This window comes from Lissotriton vulgaris, chromosome 5, assembly GCF_964263255.1.
Source record: "Lissotriton vulgaris chromosome 5, aLisVul1.2, whole genome shotgun sequence".
Taxonomy (NCBI): Eukaryota; Metazoa; Chordata; class Amphibia; order Caudata; family Salamandridae; genus Lissotriton; species Lissotriton vulgaris.
In genome coordinates, this window is record NC_141693.1 from 1209060206 (window position 1) to 1209088101 (window position 27896).

At 42.9% G+C, this 27896-nt stretch overlaps 1 protein-coding gene across 1 annotated transcript in view; it reads left to right on the forward strand.

The window, feature by feature from the left end:
- LOC147712291 (uncharacterized) overlaps positions 1 to 21536 on the forward strand; it is a 79749-nt gene extending 58213 nt beyond the window's left edge. The window contains exons 4-5 of the mRNA XM_086919613.1: positions 20157 to 20204; positions 21485 to 21536. Coding sequence (XP_086775739.1) covers positions 20157 to 20202 — 46 coding nt within the window. The 3' untranslated portion in view covers positions 20203 to 20204; positions 21485 to 21536. The remainder of the gene's footprint in view (positions 1 to 20156; positions 20205 to 21484) is intronic.
- The last annotated feature ends 6360 nt before the right edge of the window (positions 21537 to 27896 follow it).

Sequence of the window (27896 nt, forward strand, 5' to 3'; positions counted from 1 at the left end):
CATGATGCATTCAAGTTCCCCATAGGCAATCACAATGCTGCAATGCTGCTCTTTAAGAGTATTTGGATCTGCCACAGGGCTCTTGGAAATCTCCTTGGGAGTACAGTAAGTCTCTATGGAATTCCAAAATCTGTTGCAAAATTATGAGAATAGGGAAATTGTTCTGGTCACTCAGTTAATGAATGGGTTTTGATGAGCCAGCAAAGGAATTCCCAGGATAGCAAGATAATAGTATGGTTGGGAAAAGAAATAAGATTAAAAAAAGAGCAGTATTGTGGTGTTTTTCAAAAGTCATTCTTAAAAGTATAGTCATCTCTTTTACTGTTCCAGAAGCCAAGGGTGTTCCATCTACTGCCTGGATTTGTTCAGGCATTTTCTTGATAATTCTGGAAATATCTCCTGATGTGTAAACTAAGACTCTGGCTTAGCTTTACAAGGTTTGTCTTCACACCCACAGGTGATACAAGTGAACTTAGTTCAATGCACTAATGGCTGCAAGTGAAAAACATTATTGTAGCCCCTAGAACCTCACCCAATACATAGTTGAAGGAGTGTCAATACTTTTGGATCACTAACAGGAAGCAGTGATTTACACACGCGAAGTCACTTGAAATGATATAGCCATTTCAACATATTTATTTCAAAATAGTTATTTTAAAACTCAGGGATCTAGTGCACATAATACTGGTAAGTTCACAGAATATAAGAATTACAAGTAGCTAAGCTTTTCAATAACAGTGAAAACAGGGATCACAATGTGTAGCCCTTAGCACTCTCACTGTACTATCTTTGAGCACTATGCTAGTTGTAGCAGATGGATAAATAGTAAGTATGGGTTTTAGAGGCGGTGCATATACCTGGACAACATGATTTGTCTGTTTGGAATAGCTTGCCAGCTATTTTGAGCATAAGGCCAAGGTGATTGTGTCTATGCAAGAACCCAACCTTGGCACTAGTTAACGAAGGCAGAATGCTTCACAAAGCCTGGCAGAGTCTTGCTGGAGGCTTCTTCAGTCAAGATGGAATCTGGTACTGTGTTCATTTGGATCTGCAATCCGCAAACTGGGTGTATTATAAACCTATCTTGAGGAATGTGTTGACATAATCATATACATTATGTAGCTGAACTAAAAAGGTAAACATATGTCAATCCAGGCTACATTGTGTGGGTTATGGTTGTTATTTGTTATTTGTCATTGAAAAAAGCACGTATTACAGACTGATGTTGCACTGGGTGTTTTTGTCTATGTCATTGAGGGAACGATATTACACAGTTAAAAGAATGAAACATGTTTACAGTTTCTCAGGAAAATAAAGGACACCATGTTTTAGACTGAGGAACTTATACACCACCATTTTCTAGACAGGCCTATGGCAATATGGAGTCTCGGCTTGCAGAAAATGGAGCCTGTATTTATATGTTCAAGAACCTAAAACTAAAATAAAAAAGCCGAAAAGCAAGTGATTAAAAAGATAAAATAAAAGAATTATGGTTGGAAACAGACATACTATTTAGACATTTCTGGAATAATTTCTCATCTAAGCAATCACTAATTAATAACTGAATGTGTTTTGATTACTCTGTCATAACTTCTTTACATGTTCATTACACATTTACAGAATAAAAGCACATGCCAGAAATGTGCATTTGATGAAATAGCAATTCATCACTTGTTTCATGTTCAATAACTCATGGGGTCTCTTCACTGGAAGATATGATCTTTACAACACTTCTCTTGGGCCCAACCATCATCCAGGCATAACCAACTTGCCCCACTGTCAAGGAATGCCAAGGTCTTCTCCTTCATCCCATATAGGACCTTCAACAGCACAGACAGGAGGAATATATGAGCCTTCTAAACTCCGTGGACATACCAACGAAAAAGGCTTGCGATACTTCTGTCCTTTCCCCTTTCACAAGTGATGGGATTTACTGCTTCCAGAGTGCATCTTTGATTGGACTATTTATTTTCAAAAGACAACGGTCCTTAGAAAAGGAAGGGAATTGAGACAATAAATATACACTCAATAGAACTATATTGTTAAGAATGCCCAGCCGGACACTTTAATTTCTTGATGAAAGTAATATAAAACAAGGGAATGAAGCACAAAGTGCGATGGAAGTGGGACACCAGCCGATGTCCAACCAACACACTTGGGGAACAAACAGAAGGGAGGGAATATTCAGGCAACAATAGGTTATCAAACAATTAAAATTGCAAAATGATAATCCACATTATACACATATGCATGTTCAAATAATATGTTAACTCTGCATTTAGTGTACTTATTGTCGACGACGTTTCGAACCACACATATTATTGGTTCATCCTCAGGACAAAAAATGATTGCCTAAAGAATTAATAATTAAGCTTGAACCCCATTCCGGATAAGCTAAGGATCGCTTTGGAGAGAGTATTGATCCTGGTGACTTTCTAGGGATATAGTCTGCCCAATTACTAGGGAGTCAGGGGGAAACGATGCCCTGGTCCAAGAGTCTGAAAACCGGAGAGTGCAGGTCCACAATGGGGGTCCTTGCACAGCGTGAGGATACCTTCACGTTTTTTGGACTAGACATGCAGGAATCAGATGCTCAGAAGATCCACACTAGTTACCTAACCCATTTTTGTGTTGATGTTCTCGTTCGGAATCAGAAAATGCTCCATGTGCCAGACTACTCTGCATCGGTCCTGAGGAAGAGGTCGGCTTTACCATGTCGGAATCAGCCTTATGAGTGGGCAATCGAGTACACCCTAGAGTGTAATAGAATCGGTTTCTTCGTTTATCAGATTGGTGTTTCTACAGGTGATGGTCTAATAATTGTGCCTGATTCATAAGAGTAAAGAAACAAGGTAACAAGGGTTAGTTCCATCCATGTGGGTTTTACTGCCAGGTTACAAAAACAACAGCTTGATTTCCTTGCTGTATGTCAGCAGAAAACTCAAGTTCTGGTCTCTCAAACATCCATTTGAATGTTGTCATAAAGAGTGAATAATCCGATAGGCAAGAATCTTCTGTGGCTACTAGTGGAGTCACCCAAGCTTGCGCTGGTTCTGTCAAGGTGATGATCAAATAAGCAACCTTGACCCTATCCTGTGAAAATTGAGCAAGGCAGAAAGCAATGCAAGCATTCAGGGAATCCAAAAATTCCTTCAGCTTGCTCGGATCCCCAAAAAACCTGGGGTAGTGAACAAGACTATAGGCACTTCAGTAGCCCTTGTAGCAAAAACTTGTAGTAAAGATATGTTCTCATTGTGTAGCTGTTGCAGTTCTTGTGTCTGCTGCACAGTATATTTAGGCTGGATCCATATCTTCAGAACTCGGAACTGATCTTTGGCATTGCAAATTGTCTGGAGAGTGATTCCTGGCTAGATACTCTGGACTTCGGGATGATTGTGATGCCCAGGTTTTAACAGTCCCGGTCTGTCAGAGGTAAGGGCACCCCACCGCCATAGCCACAATGTTGCGGATCCTTGGTAGTGCCTAAGCAGATGGTGCATTCCAGAAGAAGCCCTGGTGGAGAAATAAGGTTGTATGCAAAAAGGTTCCTAAATGTCAGGAAGGCTGTGGGTGGGCAAAGAAGGAAGTGAGGGGAGGACAGAACCTCTAAGGAACAGGAGAAGATTGGAGAAGACTTGAATTGCCAGGAACTGGAGCAAACCTGAAGGCAGACTACACCGGAATCACCAAGAGAGAGTCTGGAGCGAGTAACACACCAACAGGAATGATACAAGGTGAAAAAGTTCCTTCCTTTTATACTGTAAAAAACAGGAAACTACATCAAAATGAGAGTGCTACTATGATGGATTGTGACCGTGATGGTGAGGCCACCTTCATTGATTGGGTAGCATGTGTTACCCAGATATCCTCACTTGAGTGTTCTGGGAAGCAGAAGAACCAAAATAATGGAGGCACCAAAAGTGTCTCCCATCAGGACCTCCCCCCCCCCCCCCCCCCGAAGAGAGGAGCAAGGGCACAGGAGACTGTACTGGTGGGCTAACCGTCGTAAGGTTATTTTGTAAAGAGGGCGCATTGGCTCATTGGCAGATCGGCACTCCCAGTTCCCAATTTGTGCTTGCACCCGGCCTGTCCAATGCAAATTTCGGAACTGACATTGGGCCAGGTGCCATTAGCGGCTCAAAATTATGGATCCAATTCACAAAGGTATTTACGCTTAGTAAAGTTACGAGTGCAGTATCTACGCACTCGTAGATGAGTCTCCACACTTGTGGAAGAACCTCCACACATGTTGCAGAATCTCAGCACTGAAAACTGCAGTGCGGAGATTCTGCCCCAAGTTTAGAATCTCCACCACAAAAACGCACTAATAAGTTTACTACACCTAAGTACCTTCATGAATCAGGTCCTAAATGCATGGGAGCATTCTGCAAAGTAGAAGGAAAAGTAAAAAACTAAAGGAAGAAATTAGATACTTAGCTGGATGGAGGTGAAGTGGGATGCAGGGTGGATGTTTTGTTAAGTACCTGGCCACCTGTGTATAATGTCATTCATTTGCCTGAGTGGAATCAACAGCCACCAGTGAGAGATGTAAGAAGTGGGACCAACATGATTGTGGGTGCAAGCACCCCTGTCAATCAGAGTTCACCCAAGGGAGGTTTGCCTCCTTGTCACTTCTGATCTAGAATTGAGACCAACCCTTCTTCTAGTACCTCTGGTACTGATACTACCCTTGAATTGTGAGCACGACCTCATACAGGAAGAGTTCCACTTATAAATGTACCCACTATTGGTGCTTTGGCAAGTCTAGAGTTGTGTTGTAGTTGAAGAGTGAAGACTTATTAAGGTTTTTTCAAGTACATGTTTTATTCCTAAGAGTAGGTGAAAAGCGAGCCATTGGTAGATACACTCAGCATCAACTGTCCTCCAACTTTCACTTCTACATTCATTAAGGGAACTTGGAACTGCCACATGGCATCCCTTAAATTCCCAACATTCTTACATGGGTTTCCCCTTTTATAAATAGAAGTGGATATCATCTATAACTAAAGAATACAACAAGCATCTATACTATTTCTATTCCAGACTAAAATAAATAATTTATAAATAAAATACATATTTACAATTAGGAAGGCCAAAAAAGGCAAACTACAACAATAACAGACTAATACATGGGCATTAACCAATACACAGTAAATGCATACCCAGAAATATAATTGGTTGTAGAAATTCTAAATTGACACTTAATGGACAGACATAAACAACTCACTGCACAGGCAGACACACCTTGAAAACAACCCAAATCATACTCTAAAACACAAAGGTACATTATTTACTCTACTACTACATCTTATACTTCCACCTGTACTCACTACCGTCAAGCCTTCCCTGGTATCTTCCTCACGCTCGTCATCCCTACAACTCCTTTCTTCTACAAGCTCCACCTTGACCACCCAACAGATATTCCACCATTGACCACACTTCCTCGCAGGCACAGGTTTTTTTCATGGACTGTATCACCAATCTCAGCTTTGAGAACTGTAACCTTATTTTCCTCATTGAAATACTTATTTTGTTTTTCCTGAACTACTTTAAACACATTTCCTTACACTTTCATCTGTCCACTTGCTATGGTTGACCCATTTGTTCAACCTACTTGGTCAGAAACACGTAGGGGCCCTATGTCTGCATAACAGTTCAAATGGTGAAACACCAGTAGATGCAAGTGGAGCCGTGCAATAAAACCATAACTTGGCTTTAACCGCATTCACCACCACACAGATTTTGGCCACAGTCCACTGAATATATTCTCCCAATACCCTATTCATCCTCTCAACCGTCCATTGGTTTGAGGGAGATACAGTGAGCTCTTTAGATGTTTTACTCCACTAGACTGCAAGAAACACTCCAACTCACCAGACACAAATTGAGTTTCATTGTCCACCACTACTCCTGATGTCACTTGATTTACAAATTTGACCTCCAACCACTTAGTGTAATAATCCATCATGACCAATGCAAACCTTGATGAACTAGCTAAGGAATTAAATGGTCCCACAATATCAATCCTCACCTTCTCCCATGGTACAGAAGGTACACACTATTGAACACAAAGGAGGTGTACGCAACTTCATAGTTTTGTCACAGCTAGAACATATGACTCATTCCTTCACTACTTGGATGGCCACCAAAAAGACAACCTCACAAGTCTTTTTGTCATTGTAGCTCTTAAATGATCTTCATGAGCTCAGATTATAATGGCCTTCCTCAAAGAGACAAGTGGCACCAACTTGTATGCTCTTACTAACAATCCACCTTCTATTGACAGGTCCTCCAAAACCTCTACATAAATCTTCAAATCAAAGTCAAGATTCTTCCCTCTTGGCCATCCTGACTCCACATACTTCATGACTAAATCCATGGAAGAATTATCCTTGACAGCCTTTACGCCAATCTTGCTCTAATAACGCACACATCTGCGGTATGTCCACTGCTGCCACTATACTATCCTCCATATCTTCGTCACCCCTTCCACCACCTTTTACCTCAAAATACTCAGAAGAATGTGAAAAATAGTCTGCACATCCATACTTACTACTAGGGATGTATTCCTGAACAAAATCAAATTGCAACAGCTATGAGAGCAAACGAGCAATGGTTGGGGTAAAAACCTCTAACTTTTCTTCCACTCTAAATAAAAATGAAAGGCTTGTGGTCCTTTGAAATATGAACTTCCTTCCCCAATCATAGTTCTTAAATTTCATAACCGCCCACCATCAGGGTAGCAGTTCCTTTTCGATAACAGAGTACTGTCTTTCCGCACCTGTTAAAACACGTGCAGCATAACTGGTGGGCCTAACATTTCGACCATCTTCTTGACTGACAATTGCTCCTAACCCCACATTGCTAGCATCAACAGTTAAAACACACTGCAACTCAGGATCGTAATGTTTCCAAACCTTTGGAGTAACCGATTGTTCTTTCACCCACTCAAACACCTCTTGACATTCAGAATTCCAATCAAAGGTAATACCCTTCATAAACATTCAGGGCAAAGGTCTCAATCTGGTAGCAAAATTCTTTATGAGCAATGAATAAAATTCACACAAGCCTAGAAATTATTTCAAGCCTGCCTTGCCTACTGGCAGTTTTTTTGTTTGAATTATGCTGTCAACTAGACTTGATTTGGGTACAAAGCTGTGACTGGTAACCAAATGGTTCACATACTCGACTTCATCAGTGAGGAGTACACATTTATCACTCCTAAGATTAACTCCCTTAGTCTGGAATCTGTTAAACACTTCCTCAACAACACTATCATGTGTTCTTCTGTCAGGTGCAAACATTAACACATCATTCTGAAATATTGACAGCCCCTATTCATATCAGCATGTTAGACATCACCATCTGGAGAATTGAGGCAACAGAGGCCAGCCCAAATGGCATGGGGCAGTATTGGTCTAACTTTGAGGAAACCATAGCTTCCTTTAAACCAGCTAAACGATAATTGATGTTAAGGAAAGGATGAAAGTCCTCACAGATTTCTTTGTTCAGACAACAGAGGCCCACACAGACCCTCAGTTCCCCATTCTGTTTGTGAGCCACCACCAGGGAGACAATCACAATGATGAATCAATGGGTTCAATAATGCCACACTTGCACAAAGAGTCTAGTTCCCTCCAGATCTTGTTGAATGCTAAAAGGAACATTCCTCAATTTCTGTTTCTCTGGTCTTGCCCCTTCCTTCACTACTATTTTGTGTTTGTAATTCTGAATCTTTCCAAGCTCCCCTGAAAAAACATGAGGATACTTATTCATAATTTCTTCTAAGTCCACATTGTCCCTGACAGCTAAAAGCTGCTATTTTTTCCCAAATCTAATTAATCATGCTAAACAGCCCCTGGTGGAACCACTTAAGATGTTCAACCCTTTGTTGGCTACATAAATCTTCCCAGCTATTCTTCGGCCTTTGAACTTCAATATGTCCTTAATGTACCCACACAAATTAATGTCACCCTCCTCATAAGACACTGCTTTGTGATCAGGCGGTAATAGTGGTCTTGTATGCCATACACTGTCATGTAGATCCTGGGTAAACATGGTGATGCGTGCCCCAGAATCTACCAAGAATGTATGACGTTACAATGCAGTTTTTATACCACAACATCCCTTACAATGCATACATTTACATCGCATGCCATTACAACAAATGTTTTTAAACTACATTTACAACGCATTCCATTACATCGCATTATACCTTTACAAGGCATACCATTACATTGCATACCATTTCATTGCATTTAAGGTAAGTGTTGGATGGTGTAGGGGTAAGAATTACTATTCTAACTCCAGGGGGTGCAACAGTAGGTTAAGTGTTGGATAGTGTAGGGGTACTATGCTTTGTAAGGGTATGCATTGTAGTGACATGCGATGTAATACCTGTGTGCTAGTGTCATGCGTTGTAGTGACATGCAATGTAATGGTTGTGTTGTAGTGACATGCGTTGTAAAGGATGTTGCAACGTAATGACTGCATTGTAAATGTATTGCGATGTGATGACTGCGTTGTAAAGGTTGTTTCCCTCTACCAACGATCTCAAACTTATGTCACCTACCATGATCTCAACATATAGATCTACACATAAACCTGGATTATCTGTTTTCACCACCTTACTTTTTACAACCAAAAACATGTCTCGACTTGTTGCCGAAGCTTATATCTTCCTTGTCTTGAATATAAGCATCAATGAGGCATTTGACAAAGACTGTTGTTTAGATCTGGAAGATTTACACACTTTCGTAAAATGTCCCTGTCTGTTGCATAATCTACAAGTTACAAATTTAGCCGAACATTGCTTGTCCCCTTTCACATGTGTGCGATTTCTACACCGGAAACCTATATTCTGTTGGGAAAAGGACGAGTTGGTTTGTGATGAAAAACTGAATTGGTTTTATTAGCCTGTTTGCAGTCTTTCAAACCTTTACTACCACTCATCTTAACAACAGCTACTGGTTCTGAACTGTTGCCATCCAATTCCTTAGCTGACAATTGTGAGGTCTCAATGCTCTTAGCCATCTTGATGGTATCCTCGAAATTAGGATTATCCATTGATAACAATTTTTGTTTTATCATCTTATCATTGCAGTGACTACCAAACTCGGTTATGCATCCAATCTAATCTGCAGTTTCTTTTACAGTCTCCTGGCATTCATCCAACTCATTATCTCCTTCCAGAATGACTTTAGGCATGTGTTTCAGTATAGCGCTGCCTTCAAAGCTTAACAAATTAAGAAATAGATATTACCTTCTTTCAGCATGGAAATAAAGTGCCCATATTTATTTATTTATTTATTTATTTATTGAGCTTTTAGAGCGCGACAGCTACCCAAAAGGGTTTCCTGGCGCTACGAGATAGTGTGCTAGAGGACCAAAAGTTTACTACCCTGCAAAACAGAGGGATTTATTGATTGAACAACCAGGTCTTAATGGCTCTACGAAAGTGGAGATAATTCCACAGTTTGGGGCCCAATAAAGAAAAAGACCTGCCGCCCATTCTAGAAAGTCGGACCTTAGGCAAGCTAAAAAGGCCATGCGATGAGGAACGCAAGCAACGGGCAGGAGTGTACATATGCACCAGAGATTGTAAGTATCTCGGGGCAGTACCCCATTTTATTTTATGCATGTAGCTGAGATTTTTAAATTTGACTCTACTCTCAACCCTGAGCCAATGTAATGCACGGAGATGTCCGGAAATGTGTTCCGTTCTGTGACATTTACATAACAGCCTCGCAGCTGCATTTTGGACTAGCTGAAGGAGTCTAGTGACAGCCTGTGACATCCCTCAATAAAGAAAATTGCCATAACCTAACAGTGAGGTTATCAGGGCATTGATTACGGACTTCTGTGTGTCATCCGGCAGCATCCAAATGATTTTCTTTAGCAGAATGGTAAAGCATGTGGCTGTTAACTTCCTAACCTGGGGCTGCATAGTTAAACCTTTGTCAATGGTAACCCCCAAATTTCGTACCTGGTCAGATGGAATAGGGAGGGTGCCCATTTCTGATGGCCAGTGTCTGGGACTCCAAAGGTCCTGCTTGGGACCCAGTATTAGGACTTCTGTTTTTCCTCCATTCAATTTGAGCAAATTGTCACTCATCCATTTTTTTGGCCATCTGACATGGGAGCCCCACCCACAAAATCCCTCTCTGTAAAAAGCCTGGGGGTCACGTTGAGCGCAGATCTATCTCTGAAGGGACAAGTTGGAACAGTAGTCTCCGCTAGTTTTTTCCAACTTAAAAAAATTAAAAAAATAGCCCAGTTCCTCACACAATCTGCTCTTCTTCAGGTAGTCATTGCTCTTGTTCTTTCCCGATTGGATTTTTCCAACAGTCTCTATCTGGGACTCCCAGTTGGTCAGCTGAAAAGACTTCAGCTCGTTCAAAACCTAGCAGCTAGGCTGATTTGTAAACAACCCAAATGGCAGTCCATCAGACCCGGCTTGGAAAGATTACATTGGCTACCTGTAAAACAAAGAATTGAGTTCAAAACTGGATGCATTATTTTCAAAGCCTTGCAGGACACTGGTCCAAAATTTATTAGGAATCTTGTGTCTAGGTATAATCCATCTTTAAATCTTCGCTCTGCGCATAAAAGCTTTCTGACTGTCCCCTCCTTTAAGAAAAAACGGCTGGGGGGTAACTGCTTTGATCACCTTGCAGCTACCTTTTGGAATTCCCTTCCCCTGCCTATTAGACAGAGCCCTGCTCTTCTTACTTTTAGACGCTCCTTGAAGACTTGGCTTTTTAAACAGGCTTACTGTTAAAATATTTGGCTTCTTAAACAGGCTCACTGTCAGAGTAATTACTAGTGTTATGTTTCTCTCCGATAGCGCCATGAAGCCTACGGGCGTACGTGCGCTTTATAAGTAATTTTTAACATAACATAACATAACATCCATTTGGCAATTTTCCTAAGGCCGTATTGAAGGAGAGAAGTAGAGGCTTGATCCGACTTTGAAAGGGAAAAGGTGATCTGAGAATCGTCTGCATATGTGAACATAGTAAGACCTTCTTGTTCAGCAATATGTGCTAGTGGTGTTACATATAAGTTAAACAACAGAGGGCTGAGTACCGAGCCATAAGGTACTCCATACAGAGATGAATGAATATTGGAGAAGGCAATATTAGAGAAGATTTGGAATGTTCTGTGAGTTAGAAAGGATGCAATCCAGCCCAGGGCTTGACCACCGATGCCCATTAAAGAGAGGGACTTTAACAGTATGGTATGAGAAATGGTGTCAAATGCTGCGCTGAGATCAAGTAGAATCAGCACAGCTGTGTCACCTCTATCCAGAAGGTGGCGTAGATTTTCTGTGACGCCCAACAATGTTGTCTCAGTGGAAAACCCTGGGTGGAAGCCTGATTGTGAAGGGTGTACTACGGCATTAGCCTCAATGAACTGGGCGAGATGAAAGTGGACGTGTCTCTCCAAAATTTTGGAGAAGCCAGGCAAAAGAGAGATAGGCCGGAAATTGGCAAGAATTTTTGGATCGGCCGATGGATTTTTCAACAGCGGTATCACCATGGCATGTTTCCACATGGCTGGAACAGTGGAGTTTTGTAGAGACAGATTGAGGGCTCTACAAATCACAGAGAGCTGTGGAGTGTCAAGAAGTTTGAGTGAAGAGATTGGGAGTGGATCAACTGGTGAGCCAGATTTAAGTTTGCCTAGAATTTCTTTTAGGCCATGAACATTGATATCAGGCCAGGAATTTAAGGCCTTGTAGGTAAGAGATGGCTGGGAGGTGGTGACAAGGGTGGTATTGTTTGTATCGGGCGCCAGATGCTGTTTAGATATATCCAAGTAGATAGTCTCTATCTTCTTTGTGAAGAACCGGGCAAGTTCTTCACAATGGTTGCTGCTCAAAGGAGGTGGTTTGGCAATATTTGAGAGCCCGCATGTTCTTTAACTAAATTAAACAATGTTTTGGATTTGTTCGTTGCCTCTGTAATGGTCCTAGCAACGTAGCTAGCCCTAGTTGTGGTAGAGGCCTTGTGATATAACTTTAATTCTTTCCTATAAATGAACCCTGTTTCTGAGGAATAATCTTTCCTCCAGATTACTCCCTATAGCCCCCAAATATGTCTCAAAAGCATCAAACCATTGTTTCCATCTTATTGGAGGCTCACCTGGTGATTCTAAGAAAGGCTGTGGTGGAGTTATTGCCTACATTGTTTTTAAAAAATGTACAAATGTAACATTTCTTACAACCCGAGGACTAAGATATGCCACAACCCTAGCATAGGATACCGACTCCCTTAAGAATAGTTTAACGTGTACCGTATTTGGAATCCACACCTAATGTATATAATCCTAATACTATGATTACATGAATTAATACTTCAGCAAGACAGTAGATCTAATATCCACCAACTGTGAAGATCAGGGATGGTGAGAAGTCTTGAAGAACCCAAAAATTGGGTAATGTTCACCAACTGTGCAGATCAATGCTAGACAGTATACCAATTATAGACCATGGAAAAACTCCCCAGTGAAAAAAGGGTTTTGACCACAAACTTTGGGAATCAGCACCAGTGTAAACAAAATCAACTCTCACTGAGTGATCCACAAACTTTGTCAGCGCAATGACTCAATCTAGTTTACATATTGCTGGAATCAACAATATATAAATATTCCTGACTTGAGCCCACAGGCCTTGAGGATCAGCATTGAATAAGCCTTCACTGTGCATGCACGCTGTGTGAATCAGCGCTGAATGAAGCCTTCACTGTGCCCGCACGCTGTGTGGATGAGTGCTGAGTTGAGCCTTCATGATGCCAGCAAGCTGTGCAGATTTGCGCGGTATGAAGGCTTCACTGTGCCCACATGCTATGCAGATCAGTGCTGAATAAAGCCTTCAATGTGCACCCACACTGTGTGAATCAGTGCTGAAGAAAGCCTTCCCAGTAGACAGCATTACACTAGAGCGCAGTCACACTGTGGGTGCCAAAGGAACTTAAAATAACTGCAGTGTAATTCCAAAATGGCCATCACGTCAGCCTACGCACTAAGCCAATGATGCTTTTCACTGATATTGTTGCCTCGCAAGTCACAGCTGGACTGCAAAGCTTTGAGGTCCCCTTACACTCTCCCAAAATGACTGCTACATAAAATACAACTGTCACATCTGCAGACGTCCGGCCTGAATTTGTAACGCAGAGTAAATGATGATTATGCATTTCAGGACAGTCGTGGAGAAACTCGCTGGCATGTGCCTTAAGTTTTTTTTCCATGCAAGCCCCCTTCTTGCATGGAAAAAAACTTGAAGCACATGCCAGCTTCCAGTTCATCATTTACACCCCTGTACCTGAATGTGTGGTGTGCGCAGTGAGCGACCCGATGTGGATCAGGAATCTGCATCGTAGCCATGATATACCAGAATCTGCTTCATAGCTGTGATGACACAATCGGTCTGTGTCGGAGTCTTGCTTGATTGTTCCCAAAAAGATGTCGTAATTGAAGGATGAAGACACGGTAAGGTTTCTTCAAGCACACATTTTATTCCTAAGAGTAGGTGAACAGTGAGCCACCGGTAGGCACACTCCGCAGCAACTGTCACTTCAACATTCACTAAGGGAGCTTGGAACTACCACAGGGCATCGTTCCAATTCCCAACATTCTTACTTTAAGATACTACAAGTTGCAAGTCTCAGAAAGAAAGACAGCTTGTAATGTAATGATACATGCCACGCCGCGTGTTACACCTCGCGGCGTGGACTTGGTTCGTGCTGACTCCATGACGTGGGTTTGGCTCGTGTTGAATTCTCGAGCCAGAGCCCGCGTTTGGAGTTATTATTCTTTAAATGCGTTTTCCACGAGCCACGGCCCGTGCATACCTTTGTTATGTTTTGAAAGTGTGTACTCCCGTGCATGGTCGGCTGAGTCATTCGGTTAGCCATTGTAACCGCCAGCTTCCTGATGACCAGACGCTCATGTACGGGTGGAGTTAATCTTCGTGAATTAAACTTCACTTACCAGTTCTTCATCTGCTTCCTGTTCATTTACCACATATTTTGGCGACGATCGGGAGACTCCACCCCACCTACGCTGATTTTTCTACATTATGCGACATCTCGTCAGCGTTGTCATCTACGAATTACTTCATTGGACGAGTGAAGCTTTAACCACTCCTCCAATCAGCGGAATTGTTTTCCTCAATTCCTCCAACTGACAGCCTCTATTGGTCGGTTACAATCCGCTGCATGACACGATCGACCTCATTGGATCTTACTTCTTCAATTTTTTGAGGTATCGTGAGAAATCTTCTTTGAAGACGCTTCAAGGTACTGTTATTTCTAAATATTCTTAACAAGCGCATCGTCTTTGGAAACACTTGAGTTAAGACGCTTCAAGGTACTGTCATTTCTAAATATTTTTAACAAGCGCATCGTCAACGATACGCACGTTGTCTTTGGAAACACTTGGTTTAAACCACTGCGTGTCGTTTCAGCGATACGCACGCTTCCAAATTTAAAAGATTTGATATTTACAGCTTATTCACATGGTCGTGCACCGCGTATCTCTGCAGCGATACGCACGCTTTTCATTTGGAATTTGCATATTTGTTGACAGTCTGCTACAGCGATACGCACGCTTTTGAAACCTTATAAAATTAAATGTGGCAAAATTATTATACAATTGTTACAGCATTTTGCACATTCTAATCAGTCATTTTACAACTGCTATAACGATTTTCTCGTTTTTAAATCTGGCATATTTTGGTATTATGATTACTGTGATACTCATTTAGCATTTAATTCCAGCTTGTTTATTAATACATTAATACTTGGCTTCTGTAATTTTATTGAATATGGCTAATAACCAGTGGCATCAGATTACTCAACCCCCGCCTTTCTTGAACAAACCAGGTACTCCTGACATAATTTGGTCTGAGTGGTTTGGTTTATTCGAAAACCATTTAGTGGCTATTGATGCTGCTGATTATTCTGACAAGAGAAAGTTTGCTATCCTTTTTGGGTGTTTAGGTCAAGCTGGCCAGCGAATCTTTAAAAGTATTGTTCCTATAGCCCCTCCTATTTCACAAGATGAGAGTGGGGATAATCCTTGGAACGTATATATTGAAGCCATCGCCAGATTAAAAAAACAATTCTGTGATGAACCTAACATTATGCTAGAGCGGCACAGTTTCTATTCCAGGAAACAAAAAGAGGAAGAGAAGGTAGAAGAATACATTGCTGCTCTCAGAGTGTTAGCAATCACTTGTAATTTCGAACCTTCTCCAGACAAATTTATAAGGGATCAATTTGTATTTAATTGCGTTTCTAGAAAGATTAAACAGAGGATTCTTGGATGCAAGAACCCATCTTTAACTGAAGTCATAGACCTCGCCCTTAGTATTGAACGCTCTACTTTAACCAGTAAAGTTGTGATGGAACCATCAAAACAAGCAGTCAACGCAATAGACTGTTATGACTCTGATCAAGAAGAAGCCCTTTGTGCCATTTCTAATAAAAACAAAGTACAATCCAGTAAACCCTTCCAAAGGAAAAATAACTTTTTCTGCTATAGATGCGGTTCAAAAGATCATATAGGAAATGCTCCGAACTGCCCTGCGCTCAAGAAGCGTTGTTCTATTTGTAAAAAAATTGGACATTTCCAAGGAGTTTGCAGATTCGCCAAGAAACCTCCAAATGTTAATATGGTGGATTTTGATGCATGTTCTGATTCTTTTAAGAACATTGTTGTAACCTTTGATTTTAATGGCGATGTTGATTCCATTAAGGGCCCGCTATGTGCAGCTATTATTGATAATGTTCACCTCCAAGTTATGGCAGATTCAGGTTCCCCATATACAATTCCTAGAGATTCAACCTTTTATGAAAAATGGGACAAAAGAATCGAATTGATTGAATCTGACGTTAATCCATTGGCATTTGGTGAGAAAGATATTAACATGCTGGGGTATTTCGAAAGTTTAGTCCAATGTCTGGGGAGGGAGACCATCACTACAATTTATGTGGCAGAGAAAGGTAAGAACATCGTGGGCTGGAAAGACTTAGCCAAGATGGGTCTTTATTTAGTTCCTGGTGATGAGGATCCCATCAAAGTTGGGAAGTTACCTAAATTTAAAACTGATCTACCCATTGCTGCGATAGAGAATCCTAATATAAATGTACAAGACATTGTATCAGAATTTAAACCTGTCTTTAAGGAAATGGTGGGGAGTGTAAAAGGATTCGAACACAGGATTAGATTAATACCTGGAGCTCAACCAATAGCACATAAGGTTAGAGCAGTTCCACTGAGCGTCAGATCAGAATTGAAAGTAATGTTGGATGACTTGTGTAAACAGGGTATCATTGCATCTATCAATTCTTCACAATGGGTCGCACCAATTGTAGTCGCCCGTAAAAAGACGGGAGAAATTAGATTATGTGCGGATTTACGCTCATTAAATATGAACATAATCGTTGACTGTCACCCGCTACCAAGAATTCACGAGCTCCTGGCAAACATAGGCGACGCGAAATGGTTTTCGCTGATCGATCTTAGGTCAGCGTACCATCAGGTGTCTTTGGCGAAGGAATCCCAAGAACTTACTTCTTTTATCACACCATTTGGAGCCTTCAAATTCCTTCGCCTTGCTTTTAGTTTAGCGTCTGCTGGTAGCGTTTTCCAGAAGCTGATGGATGTATTATTCCAAGGGATAGCGGGTGTACAGGCATATCTTGATGATATCTTGATTTTTGCCAAAACGTTAGATGAGCATAATGCTATCCTCAGAAATGTACTTTCAATTTTGATGTCTAGAAATATGACTGTTCGCACAGATAAATGCAAATTTGCAGTGAACAAGATTGATTACTTGGGACATACAGTCTCAGACCAAGGTATCACTCCCAAATTTTCGGTTGTTAGAGCCATTGAAGATGCAAAGCCTCCCCCGGGTAAAGATGCCTTACGATCTTTCCTTGGACTAGCAGAGTATTATGCTAGGTTTGTTCAGTCATACTCCCAAGTAGTTGAACCTTTAAGACGACTTTTGAGGAAAGGGTCCAATTTTGTTTGGACACAGGAGTTAGACAAGGTTTTTTGTGAGATTAAAAAGTTGATTGTTTCTGCAAAGGCCATACATGCTTTCAGGGAGGATGCCATCTCCGTTATCACGGTTGATGCAAGTATTTCTGGACTAGGGGCAGTTCTTACACAGAAAGTTAATGGTCAGGAGCAAACAGTGGCGTTTGCGTCTAGAGCACTTAAAGACTTCGAACAAAGATATAGCACAATCGAGAGGGAAGCCCTGGCTTGTGCATGGGCGGTCCACAAATTTAAAATGTACATTTGGGGTAGAAGATTCGAGTTGGTCACTGACCACAAGCCACTAATTTATATCTTTAATAAATCCAATTCAGCGTCCATGTCTGCACGGCTTATGAGGTTAGTTTCAAAGTTGCAGGAGTTTAACTTTTCCGTTAAACATATTGTTGGAGGCAAGAACTTTCGTGCCGATTGCCTATCTAGGATGGCTATGGTCAAGGATGATGAGGAGGATTTTCTAGTGGAAGATGTTGAATGTGTAACGGTTGTGGACGCTGTGGATGAAATTAGTGATCTTATTTCTGAGAATGATTGGAAGGAAGCCACCGCCTTGGACAATGTGCTGTTGAAAGTTCTCGAGTTTACCACCCATTGTTGGCCTGAACCCAGAGGGTTGAGCGGTGATTTGCGTAGTTTTGCCCAAATTGCTGAGGAACTTTCTATTGAGAACGGTATAGTCCGAAGAGGTGAGAAATTTGTTCCCCCTTTTAAATTAAGGGAATCCATTATTAATAAGGCACATCAAGGACATTTAGGGGCGACTAAGACAGCTATGCGTATTAAGCAACACTATTGGTGGCCATCAATAGATTCTCAAGTTAAAAATTTGATTGATTCTTGCCCGGAGTGTTTGTTATCCGACAAACATTGGCACACTTTAAAAGTTCCTTTGCATCCTACGGAATTTCCTAGCTCTCCTTGGGAGAAAGTGGGGGTAGATTTTTCAGGCCCTTATTCCATTCTCCAGCAGGAGAATAAGTACGTTATTCTTTTAGTCGATTATTTCTCGAAGTGGATGTACTTGGATTTCGTTAAATCACCAGATTCAGACTCTACCATAACCTTCCTCAAGAAGGTTTTTGATTTAGAAGGGTCTCCAAGGTTTATCGTCACAGATAACGGGACTCATTTTGTCTCTGATAAAATGTGCACATTTTTGAAACAATTGGATATCAAACAACTCAAGGTTGCTCTTTATTCCCCAGCTTCGAACGGCCTTGTCGAGAGGGGGAATAAAGTAATCAAAGAGGGTGTTCAGACTGCAGTATCTTGCGGTTACAAAGTAGGTGAGTTTGTGAAGCAAAAAGTATGGCACTATAATACCTCCCCGCATTGCGTGACTGGGGTTTCTCGATTTTCTTTACTGAGAGGCAGGGAGAATCGTTCTGTTTTATTTCCTTCCTGGTTGCACCAGGGTTCTGCACTAAAAACTATTGATTTGGACTCTGTTAAGAAAACTGTTCTTGAGAAACAAAATCAGATGAAGTTACATTTCAATGGTACTTCAGATAGTAAATTGGTGAATCTTCTGGTTGGTGACTGGGTTTTAATCAAGAATCCTGGAAGAGTAGTTAAAGGACGTTCAAAATTTTTTGCCCCTGTTCAGGTAGTTAAAGTTAGCAAAGGAGCAGTTTTTCTAGGCAAAAAGGGTTGGTGGAATAAGCGCCAATTAGTGAAAGTCTCTGATCACCAGGCTGAAATTATCAAAAACAGGAAATTTAGTGATAATTCTGATAATTTAGATTGGAGTTTTTGGATGGATACTTCCTCTTCTGGTGTTACTGATCATCCCTTTGTGCAACTTCCTGTGGAGGGTTTAGCGAATTCTCCAAATGTTATCACTAGTCAGGATGCTGCAGTTCCCAAAAAAGTTTCTTCTTTTGGCAGACACATCAGGGCTCCAGAGAGATATAACGAATTTGTTAGATTCTAGGCATTTGTTTTTTTTTCTTTCCTTCTCTTTTCCCCTTTCATTTTGTTCACTGTTGTAAGGGGGAAGGTGGTGTAATGTAATGATACATGCCACGCCGCGTGTTACACCTCGCGGCGTGGACTTGGTTCGTGCTGACTCCATGACGTGGGTTTGGCTCGTGTTGAATTCTCGAGCCAGAGCCCGCGTTTGGAGTTATTATTCTTTAAATGCGTTTTCCACGAGCCACGGCCCGTGCATACCTTTGTTATGTTTTGAAAGTGTGTACTCCCGTGCATGGTCGGCTGAGTCATTCGGTTAGCCATTGTAACCGCCGGCTTCCTGATGACCAGACGCTCATGTACGGGTGGAGTTAATCTTCGTGAATTAAACTTCACTTACCAGTTCTTCATCTGATTCCTGTTCATTTACCACACAGCTCCTAGGGGACTGGATGTCTTCAGACAGAGCAGTTTTTGAGGAGCTTGCAAAGGGAAAACTTGATCTAGAGTTCAAAGATGGGTACACTGGAGAAGACCTTTCATTTTTAAATGAGGCAGCTGTAAGACATGCTTGTGAAACTCAGGATAGGTTGGAAGAGTTGGCTGTAGAGTTTGGAGCTGATCTGAGCAAAAGTCATGACCCGAGGAAGAACTTCAGGAAGTGTCTGAATGAAAATACTCTTAAGAATTTGTGAGCTGGTAGGTAGCATTCTACAATGGAGTAACATCCAAAAACACTCCCACAGACACCTACTTGTACTCCCAACCCCCCGCCAAAAAAGCTCCGCCCCCCAATAATTCTTTGCGGTAGTTTAGTTCCAAAAGCACGTGGAGAGAGAGATGGCTCTTTATGAGGAGGATATTTTTGTACAAAGCAACGTAGGAGGCAAGAATCTTTAGCAGTGACAAACTGTTAAAACTAATTTTCACATATTATATTATTATTTTATACCAATCAGGCTTTTGTCTGCTTTATCGAAAAAAAGTATCTCAGAAACATAAATGTATTTTATATTCCTAACCACATGGTTTCATTTATCTTTTTCACATACACAATGAAAAAATATCTTAAGTTTTATTTGAGTACTAGCATCAACATCTACAATTTTGATTTTGAGTTACCATGATACTTGTATGTATATAATTCTAAATATCTTTAAATTTCAAAGGATATGGAGAACCAAAGATGAAGAGAGAAAAAATGGAATGAAATAAAGGTAAGCTAAGGGCAAAAGCGAGAAGTGATATGTATTTTAGGCAATTACATTAATGTATACTGAAAATCAATATTTGTTAATGTATGATATGGTAACACCAGGGAAAAATTTTACAATATATTTAACTAGAATATGTCTCAATATTGTAATATACAAGTAAGCGTATGTCTCATACAAGTTTTAAAAAGATTTCTTTAAAAAAAATTGGAGAACTTTAAATGTATAATAAACATTGCTTCTTTATTGTTTGCTTCTGTTATATTGACAGAGGCGTATGCCAAATTAATAATGGATAGTAATGCTGAAAAAGAATTAGGACATAGAAGGTTGTTTTAAACAAATGTTGTAAGTGTAAAGGCTATAGGTGAATATTGAAAAGGAAAAACACGTGCAATAAATATACATTTACTGCATAATATATAAATACATATTTACAGTTTAATATTTATATTTGAAGACCACACTATAGTGGGTTTGCAAATTTATCGCCCACCAGGTCCTGCAGCACAATTTATATCGAGCCTGGTGGGGAAATTGCTTCAGCCAGCACTGCGTTATAACAATCTGTTTATTTTGGGCGACCTTAACTTGCACCTTGACAATAAGGAGAACCGCGAAGTACAATTGTTATGCAAGGACCTTGTGTCTATGAACTTGGTGCAAAAAGTGAGTGCTCCAACCCATACACTGGGACACATTCTAGATCCAATTTTTACCAACTCAGCTGAGATTGAGGTGGGGATGCCGTGGGCAGTCCCTTGGTCAGAGCACCACTTACTGTCCTTTTACTGTACCTTCTCGTAGGCACACTACCGTTAAGCCTAGGCAAGTAATTACACATAGGAAGTGGACAAGGTTTAACCCCAATACTTTCTCTCAAGTACTTTTGAATACCGGCCCCAAACCTGAGGAGGATATCAACATAGCAAACAGGGATGTGGAAAACTGGATAACGAATGCACTTGACGAAACTGCATCGTGGACCACAATGAACACTAACAGAATGAAGGCAATAGCACCCTGCTTTAATGACACTCTAATTATGGCTACAAAAATGCAAACAACTAGAGCACAGGTGGAGGAAAGACTATTGCATTAAAAATATCATGTGCTTATTGGGAAAATGCGCTGTGACTTTTATACCGAAAAAACAGACAATGGCAGTAACTCCTCGAAAGAAATGTTTTCTATTTTGAAAAGTCTCAAATCGCACGAACTCATAACTGCCCCGATGTCTATCTCCTTGGGGAACTGCAATAAAATTGCTGACTTTTTTGCAGATAAAGTGGCAAAAATCTATGACTCGTTCCCAGTGGAAGCACGTCAGGGTGTGAATCCAGAGTCCCTTTCCGAAGTAACATCGGAGGGAGAAACTCTTGATGAACTTAGGGTGCCGGAGATGGAAGACCTGAAGATATTAACAGCACAAAAAATGGGGCGCCACTGCACCCCAAATCCAGACGCACAGCTATATTCGTAAATGTTGCACATGTCTAAATTACTTGTTCTCATTTTCTCCATTCTTTTCAATAATAAATCCATTTTACTCCATGTTTTGAATTGTATTGCTTCTTTATTTCCAATGTGCTGTCCACACATGACTTGCCGATGTTTTTAACACTTCTCATACCACGGATATGCCACTCCAGGCCTTTTTCCGGGCACGCATAAAACATAAAATATCCTTAATATTCAGGGATGATGTCACCCAATGCATTTCGGACTTTTCTAAGTACTTCCTCAGGGGTCCACTAAAAGATTAAATAAAAACGTTGCTGTTAACATTTTGCTTCAAATGACTGCAATTAAATGCAATTCGCAACAAGGTCACATAACTATACTGCATTTAAGAACACCGCATGGTTATACACGTTTTTAGCTCTTCCCTCAGAAACCGGAGCTAAAATGCTACCGTAATTAAAAATTTGCAAACATTCGTGACAAGAATTTTCAATTCTATTAAGGACACGGAGGCGAGGATTATGCTTTCTCTATTTCTTTACTACTAACAGCAGCCAATAGAAACACAGTAAAGAAACGAAAAAACTACAACTCCCATGAGCCCTTAGGCCAACCATAGAGAGTACATGCTATATAAGGCACCATAGAGGACAACACTTCCTCTTTCTTTGTCCAGGAACCATAACAGTCTAAAGTCATTTGAAGAAAAATACCGCCAACCATCCAGAAAGGAAAGTCCGAAGGCTGAACCGCAAAGAAATCCAACAGGAAAACAGGCAACCATTCCAAAAGCGCCGAAGGTGCATCAGGAAAGACAGCAAATCCAGGATCCAAGGCGTGGAAAACGGTGCCGGAAAGACCAAGATGACAAATCACTTCTGGTCCGAACCTGAAAGAAAAACAGAGCCGTAACACATATCCCCAAAACCTTTGAAGGTCGCATCACATAGGGTGGGGAAAAAACATCAATGCAAAACAATGCAGATCATAGTAAAGCCAAGATGCACATAAACAATGCAGTAGAATACCAATGGGTGGGATAATCCTCGCCTCCGTGTCCTTAATAGAATTGAAAATTCTTGTCACGAATGTTTGCAAATTTTTAATTCTATGGCAGGACAGGAGGCTTCAGATTATGCTTGTTCAAAGCTGTTCCACCACAACAGATGCAATATCGACAATGGGTTTGAAGTAAAAAGTCTTAAACACTGTATCAGAAGACCAATCAGCTGTTTTCACAATGTCATGCAAACTTACACCAACATGAAAAGCCTTAGAGGCCATGGCACCCCTCGCGGAGTGAGCTCCAAAGATGGAGGTATCAATTCCTGCTTCAGACATAAGCCAGCGTACCCATCGAGCAAGAGTAGCTGACGCCACAGGCTTAAAAGGTTTTAATAAAGCAATCAATAACTGTCCAGACATATCTTGACGAAGAGGAGCAGTACTCACCTCATAATCCTTTATGCAGCGTACCACACACAATTGTGGGTGGTGAGGAAATGCAGGATAAGTGACAGTAGACAGATTAGTCTTGGTACGCCTGGAAACCGTAAAAGTAACCCCTTCCGGGGAAAAGGAACGACCAGCGAGGTCCAACGCACGGACATCCGAAACACGCTTACAAGACACTAATCACAAAAGCATTGTCAATTTCGCAGACAACTGCTTACGGGACAGAGAAGCGTTGGGAGGCCAAGCCTCCAGAAAACGCAGCACAATGGAAACGTCCCAAAGAGCCACATATTTCGGACATGGCGGTTTAGCCATTCGCACACCACGCAACAATGCAGAGATGAGAGGATGTTCCCCAACAGGCTTCCTGTCGACCAAAGCATGGCCCGCAGAGAGAGCGGAACGGAAAGAATTGACGGTCCTGTAAGCAGAACCAGCAGAAGCGATGGAAGCAAGAAAATTAACCACTAGAGAGATATCTGCAGAAGCGGGATCCAGATTCCGTTCAGAACACCAATCACACCACCTACGCCAAGCTGACGCATAATGTTTGCGCGTGTTGGGGGCCCAAGCCTCACCGATAAATCTCTCAGCGTCTCCAGATAAGCCAGGGACTTTCCAGCGTTCCCCGAGAGACGCCACGCTACAAGACGGAGCTGGCCCGACAAGACTAGAGGATGCGGGTGGAGCAGAGGATCTAACAGCAAGTTCCACCGCGCTGGAAGCAGAAATGGTGTCGAGCAACTCATTTCCAGAAGGTCCGGAAACCAAGCTTGAGCTCTCCAAAGAGGAGTGATCAGAACAATCTCCGACAGAAACTGTTTCGTCCTGGCCAAGACTCGCGGGATCATCGCGAACGGGGGAAAGGCATAGCACAGCTGAGGAGGCCAAGTCTGGAGAAAGGCATCCGTGGCGATGGCCTCCGGATCCGGACGCCAGCTGTAAAACCTGGGTAGTTGAGCATTGAGGCGAGAGGCGAAGAGATCGATCCAGGGGCGACCCCAAAGGCGAGACAGGGAGCGAAAGACCCGAGGGTGAAGACGCCAGTCGCTGAAGTCCAGTAGATGGCGAGAGTTCCAGTCGGCCACTTGATTTTGGCGACCTGGAAGATATTCTGCAATAAGAGTGATCTTCCTCTGTAGGCAGAAATGCCAGAAATCCTTCGCAATCTCCACTAACAACTTCGACCGAGTCCCCCCCAACTTGTTCACATATCGCACCGCCGAGATGTTGTCCATGCGAAGCAAAATGCAACAACTGGTGGCTTGTGGAGCCAAACTGCGGATCGCAAACGATCCCGCCAGAAGCTCCAGGCAGTTGATATGAAGGGCTAGTTTGTCCTGAGACCAGCGGCCGCCCGTCGTCAAGTCTCCGCAACGGGCCCCCCAGCCCCAAAGACTCGCATCCGATTCCAAAACCAGGTCCGGAGTCGAGCCGAACAGAGCTTTCCCGTTCCAAGCTTCCATGTGATGGAGCCACCATATCATTTCCGACTTCGCATCCTGGGACAGAGGAACCAGGTCGGAATACCGAAGACCCTTCTGCAAGTGTCTGATTTTGAGGCGTTGCAAGGCCCGATAATGCAGAGGACCCGGAAATATCGCCTGGATGGAAGAAGCCAACAGCCCGACAATCCGAGCGATCGACCGCAACGATACGTTCGGTGCAGACAACAGTGACTTCAACTCCCTCTTGATAGACCTGACTTTCTGGGCAGGTAAAAGAAGTTGGCAAGAGACTGAATCCACAAGGAAACCCAGAAACTCTATCGATTGAGTGGGAAGTAAATGAGACTTCTGCGGATTCACTAGAAATCCGAGAGATTGAAGTAGATCGACTGTCCAAGACAAATGGGAACGCAGTTGTAGAGGGCACTGAGCCATCAAAAGAATGTCGTCCAGATACACTATAAGTCTCACCCCCCGCGCCCGCAGTGATTCCATGACGGGGCGCAGGAGCTTCGTGAAGCACCATGGGGCGGACGAGAGACCGAACGGGAGTACCGTGTATTCGAACCAGTTCCCCAGCCATTGGAACTGCAGAAACGGCGATGAGGCGGAAAGATGGGAATGGACAAGTAGGCGTCCTTCAAATCCAGGCGAACCATCCAGTCGCCCTTGCGAAGAAGATCCCTGAGAAGATGGATGCCCTCCATCTTGAAGTGACGATAGATCACCCCGTTGTTGAATTCCTTGAGGTTGAGTACAAGGCGAGACCCTCCCCCCTTCTTCTCCACCAGAAACACATTGCTGACGAACCCCTGTGGATGGAGGGTCGTTCGCACAATGGCCCCCTTGAGAAGAAGAGAATCGATTTCCTTGGAGATCACCTCGCGATCTCGTTGGGAAAAAACAAGGGGAGAAGGGACGGGACCCTGAAGAGGGGGGTGGTAGAACTCGATGCGGTACCCCTGCACTGTTTGCAATATCCATGCATCGCTGGAGATCGAGCGCCAATTCTCTAGAAAACACTGAATCCTTCCCCCCAAAACAACACTGTCGAAAGGAATCAGGCTCACCTGCAGAGGAGTAATCCTGTCGTCCTCCCTGGTTACCACCGTAGCCTCCCTTGTTGCCTTGGCCTCGACCTTTCCGGGAGGGGTAGAAGGTGGTTTTGGATCCAGAATAGGACTGCTGCTGTTGCTGGCGCTGTCCGCCTCCACCCTGATGGGACTGCTGGCCACGTTGCTGACCAGAACCTCGGCCGAACGAACGTCCCCCTGAACGTCCGGCCTTGGCAAAAACCGGGCGGAACGCCCTACGCAAAGAAGATTGCGCCTTGTCCAGGCCACTAAAAGTCGCCACAAATTTAGTCAGCTCTTTCAAAAGCGGCTGACCAAATAACAGACCTTGAGCCAGAGCACCGGATTCGGAAGTAGCCAGCTCTGACAAGCGTGGATCCATTTTGATCAATATGGAACGCCGACGTTCCGTTGAAAGGGCACAGTTTGCGTTCCCCAAGAGACATATAGCCCTTTGGGCCCAGCCAATGAGGACATCGGGATCAATGCCAGCCGCCTCCCCTTGGGCTTGGTATGCCAGATCCAGGATTTTTGTCAAAGGACCAAGGATATCCAGTAACTTGTCTTGGCACAGGCGCCAAGAGCGGTCAATACCCTTCTTGGGATCCTTATTAAATTTTTTAAGGTAAGTCAAAATTGTGGGATCGACTTCCGGAGTATCAGCCAATTTGTCCGCCAACTCCGGACGAGGGCACTCAGAACGTAACCGAGCACGCACCTCCTGATCGAAAGAGTCGCGGATATGGTCTTGAATATAGTCCGCGACTTCCGGAGCAGGGCACCAAACCTTGGAGTTAGGGTGTATAATGTCTGTAGGCTCAAAGGTCAAGATTGGGGGATGTGGAGAAGCGTCCACAAAATGTTCCTTTCGGGACTTTTTAGCCGAAGGGGGACCAGAGGGCCCAGAAGATGACGAGGAAGAGGCATCCTCAGTGTCGAGAGCAGGAGCAGACAAGGACCTGGCCAAACGAACAAAGTCAGACCTGTGAGGATTACTGGGTGACTTAGAGGAATGCTGGGAAGAAGAGGATGGAATCCAACCCTGTTGTTGAGCATAGTCAGCCAAATGACATTTCAGAGGCCCAATGGCACGGACCAATGCAGTATTAACAGACTGCTGAACGCCTTGGTCAAGGGCGTCGACTAAATCATACTCAAATGAATCCTCCTGCTCCTCCTCATAAAAATATTCCTCAGCATCGACGTAGTCTGCCATAGTAATGGAGAAAAAACAATGCACGGAGGAAAAAAACAGGTAGAAACCAAACAAGAATCCAAATATACCGAAGTATATCTAGAGGCCCACAGCAAAACCAATTGCAAGTAATAGGTCACAATCAAGTGACTCCGATAGGGGGGGTGACAGCCCCACGCAAGCTAACTAGGCAGAGCACAACTCGACCCAAAACAATCAGTATAAAATGTGGAGGGACCAGCTTGCGTGAAAAGAACACCCTAGGCACAGCCTCTAAAAATTATGCAGCCCAAAACCTTCCAAGAGGTAGAGGGCGTCAGAGGAGCTCTCCGGCAGGCAAAGTGGGCAGAGGCAATGAAGGAAAGCGCCGCCTCGTAGCGTTCACCAGCTCCTGTCACACGGAGCGTCCAAAAGCCACCAATGCGCATGCGCGGTAGCGTGCCTGCTTCCCGGAAGAGGAGCGGCGCGCGACACGCGCGCGCAAGTCCCCGAGCTCCGGTCCCGCTCCACCGAAGAATTCACCAACGCGGGCACAAGGCGCCCGCAAGGCCAGAGAGGCGACCACGCGCTCTCAGAAGCACATACAACAACGAAGAAATCGAAGCACAAACGCCGGTGGCAGCGCAACGCGCAAAGCGGCTGAACACAAACGCGAAAGCGAAACCGGCATAAAGGTAAACAATAGAATCAATCAACTGAACAGTGCCATATAAACACACAAGTAAGAATGAATACAGAAAAGCACTTAACTGGCTGCGAAGCAGCAAAGAAAGAGGAAGTGTTGTCCTCTATGGTGCCTTATATAGCATGTACTCTCTATGGTTGGCCTAAGGGCTCATGGGAGTTGTAGTTTTTTCGTTTCTTTACTGTGTTTCTATTGGCTGCTGTTAGTAGTAAAGAAATAGAGAAAGCATAATCTGAAGCCTCCTGTCCTGCCATAGAATTGGACTTAAAAGAATCCCCTAGCTAACTCCCTCATCGCGATATTTAACCCTCCAAAACCTTACGTGCAGTGCCCAGTTTACCACCCCTGTGGTCCTCATTTTGCCTCCCCGACTCT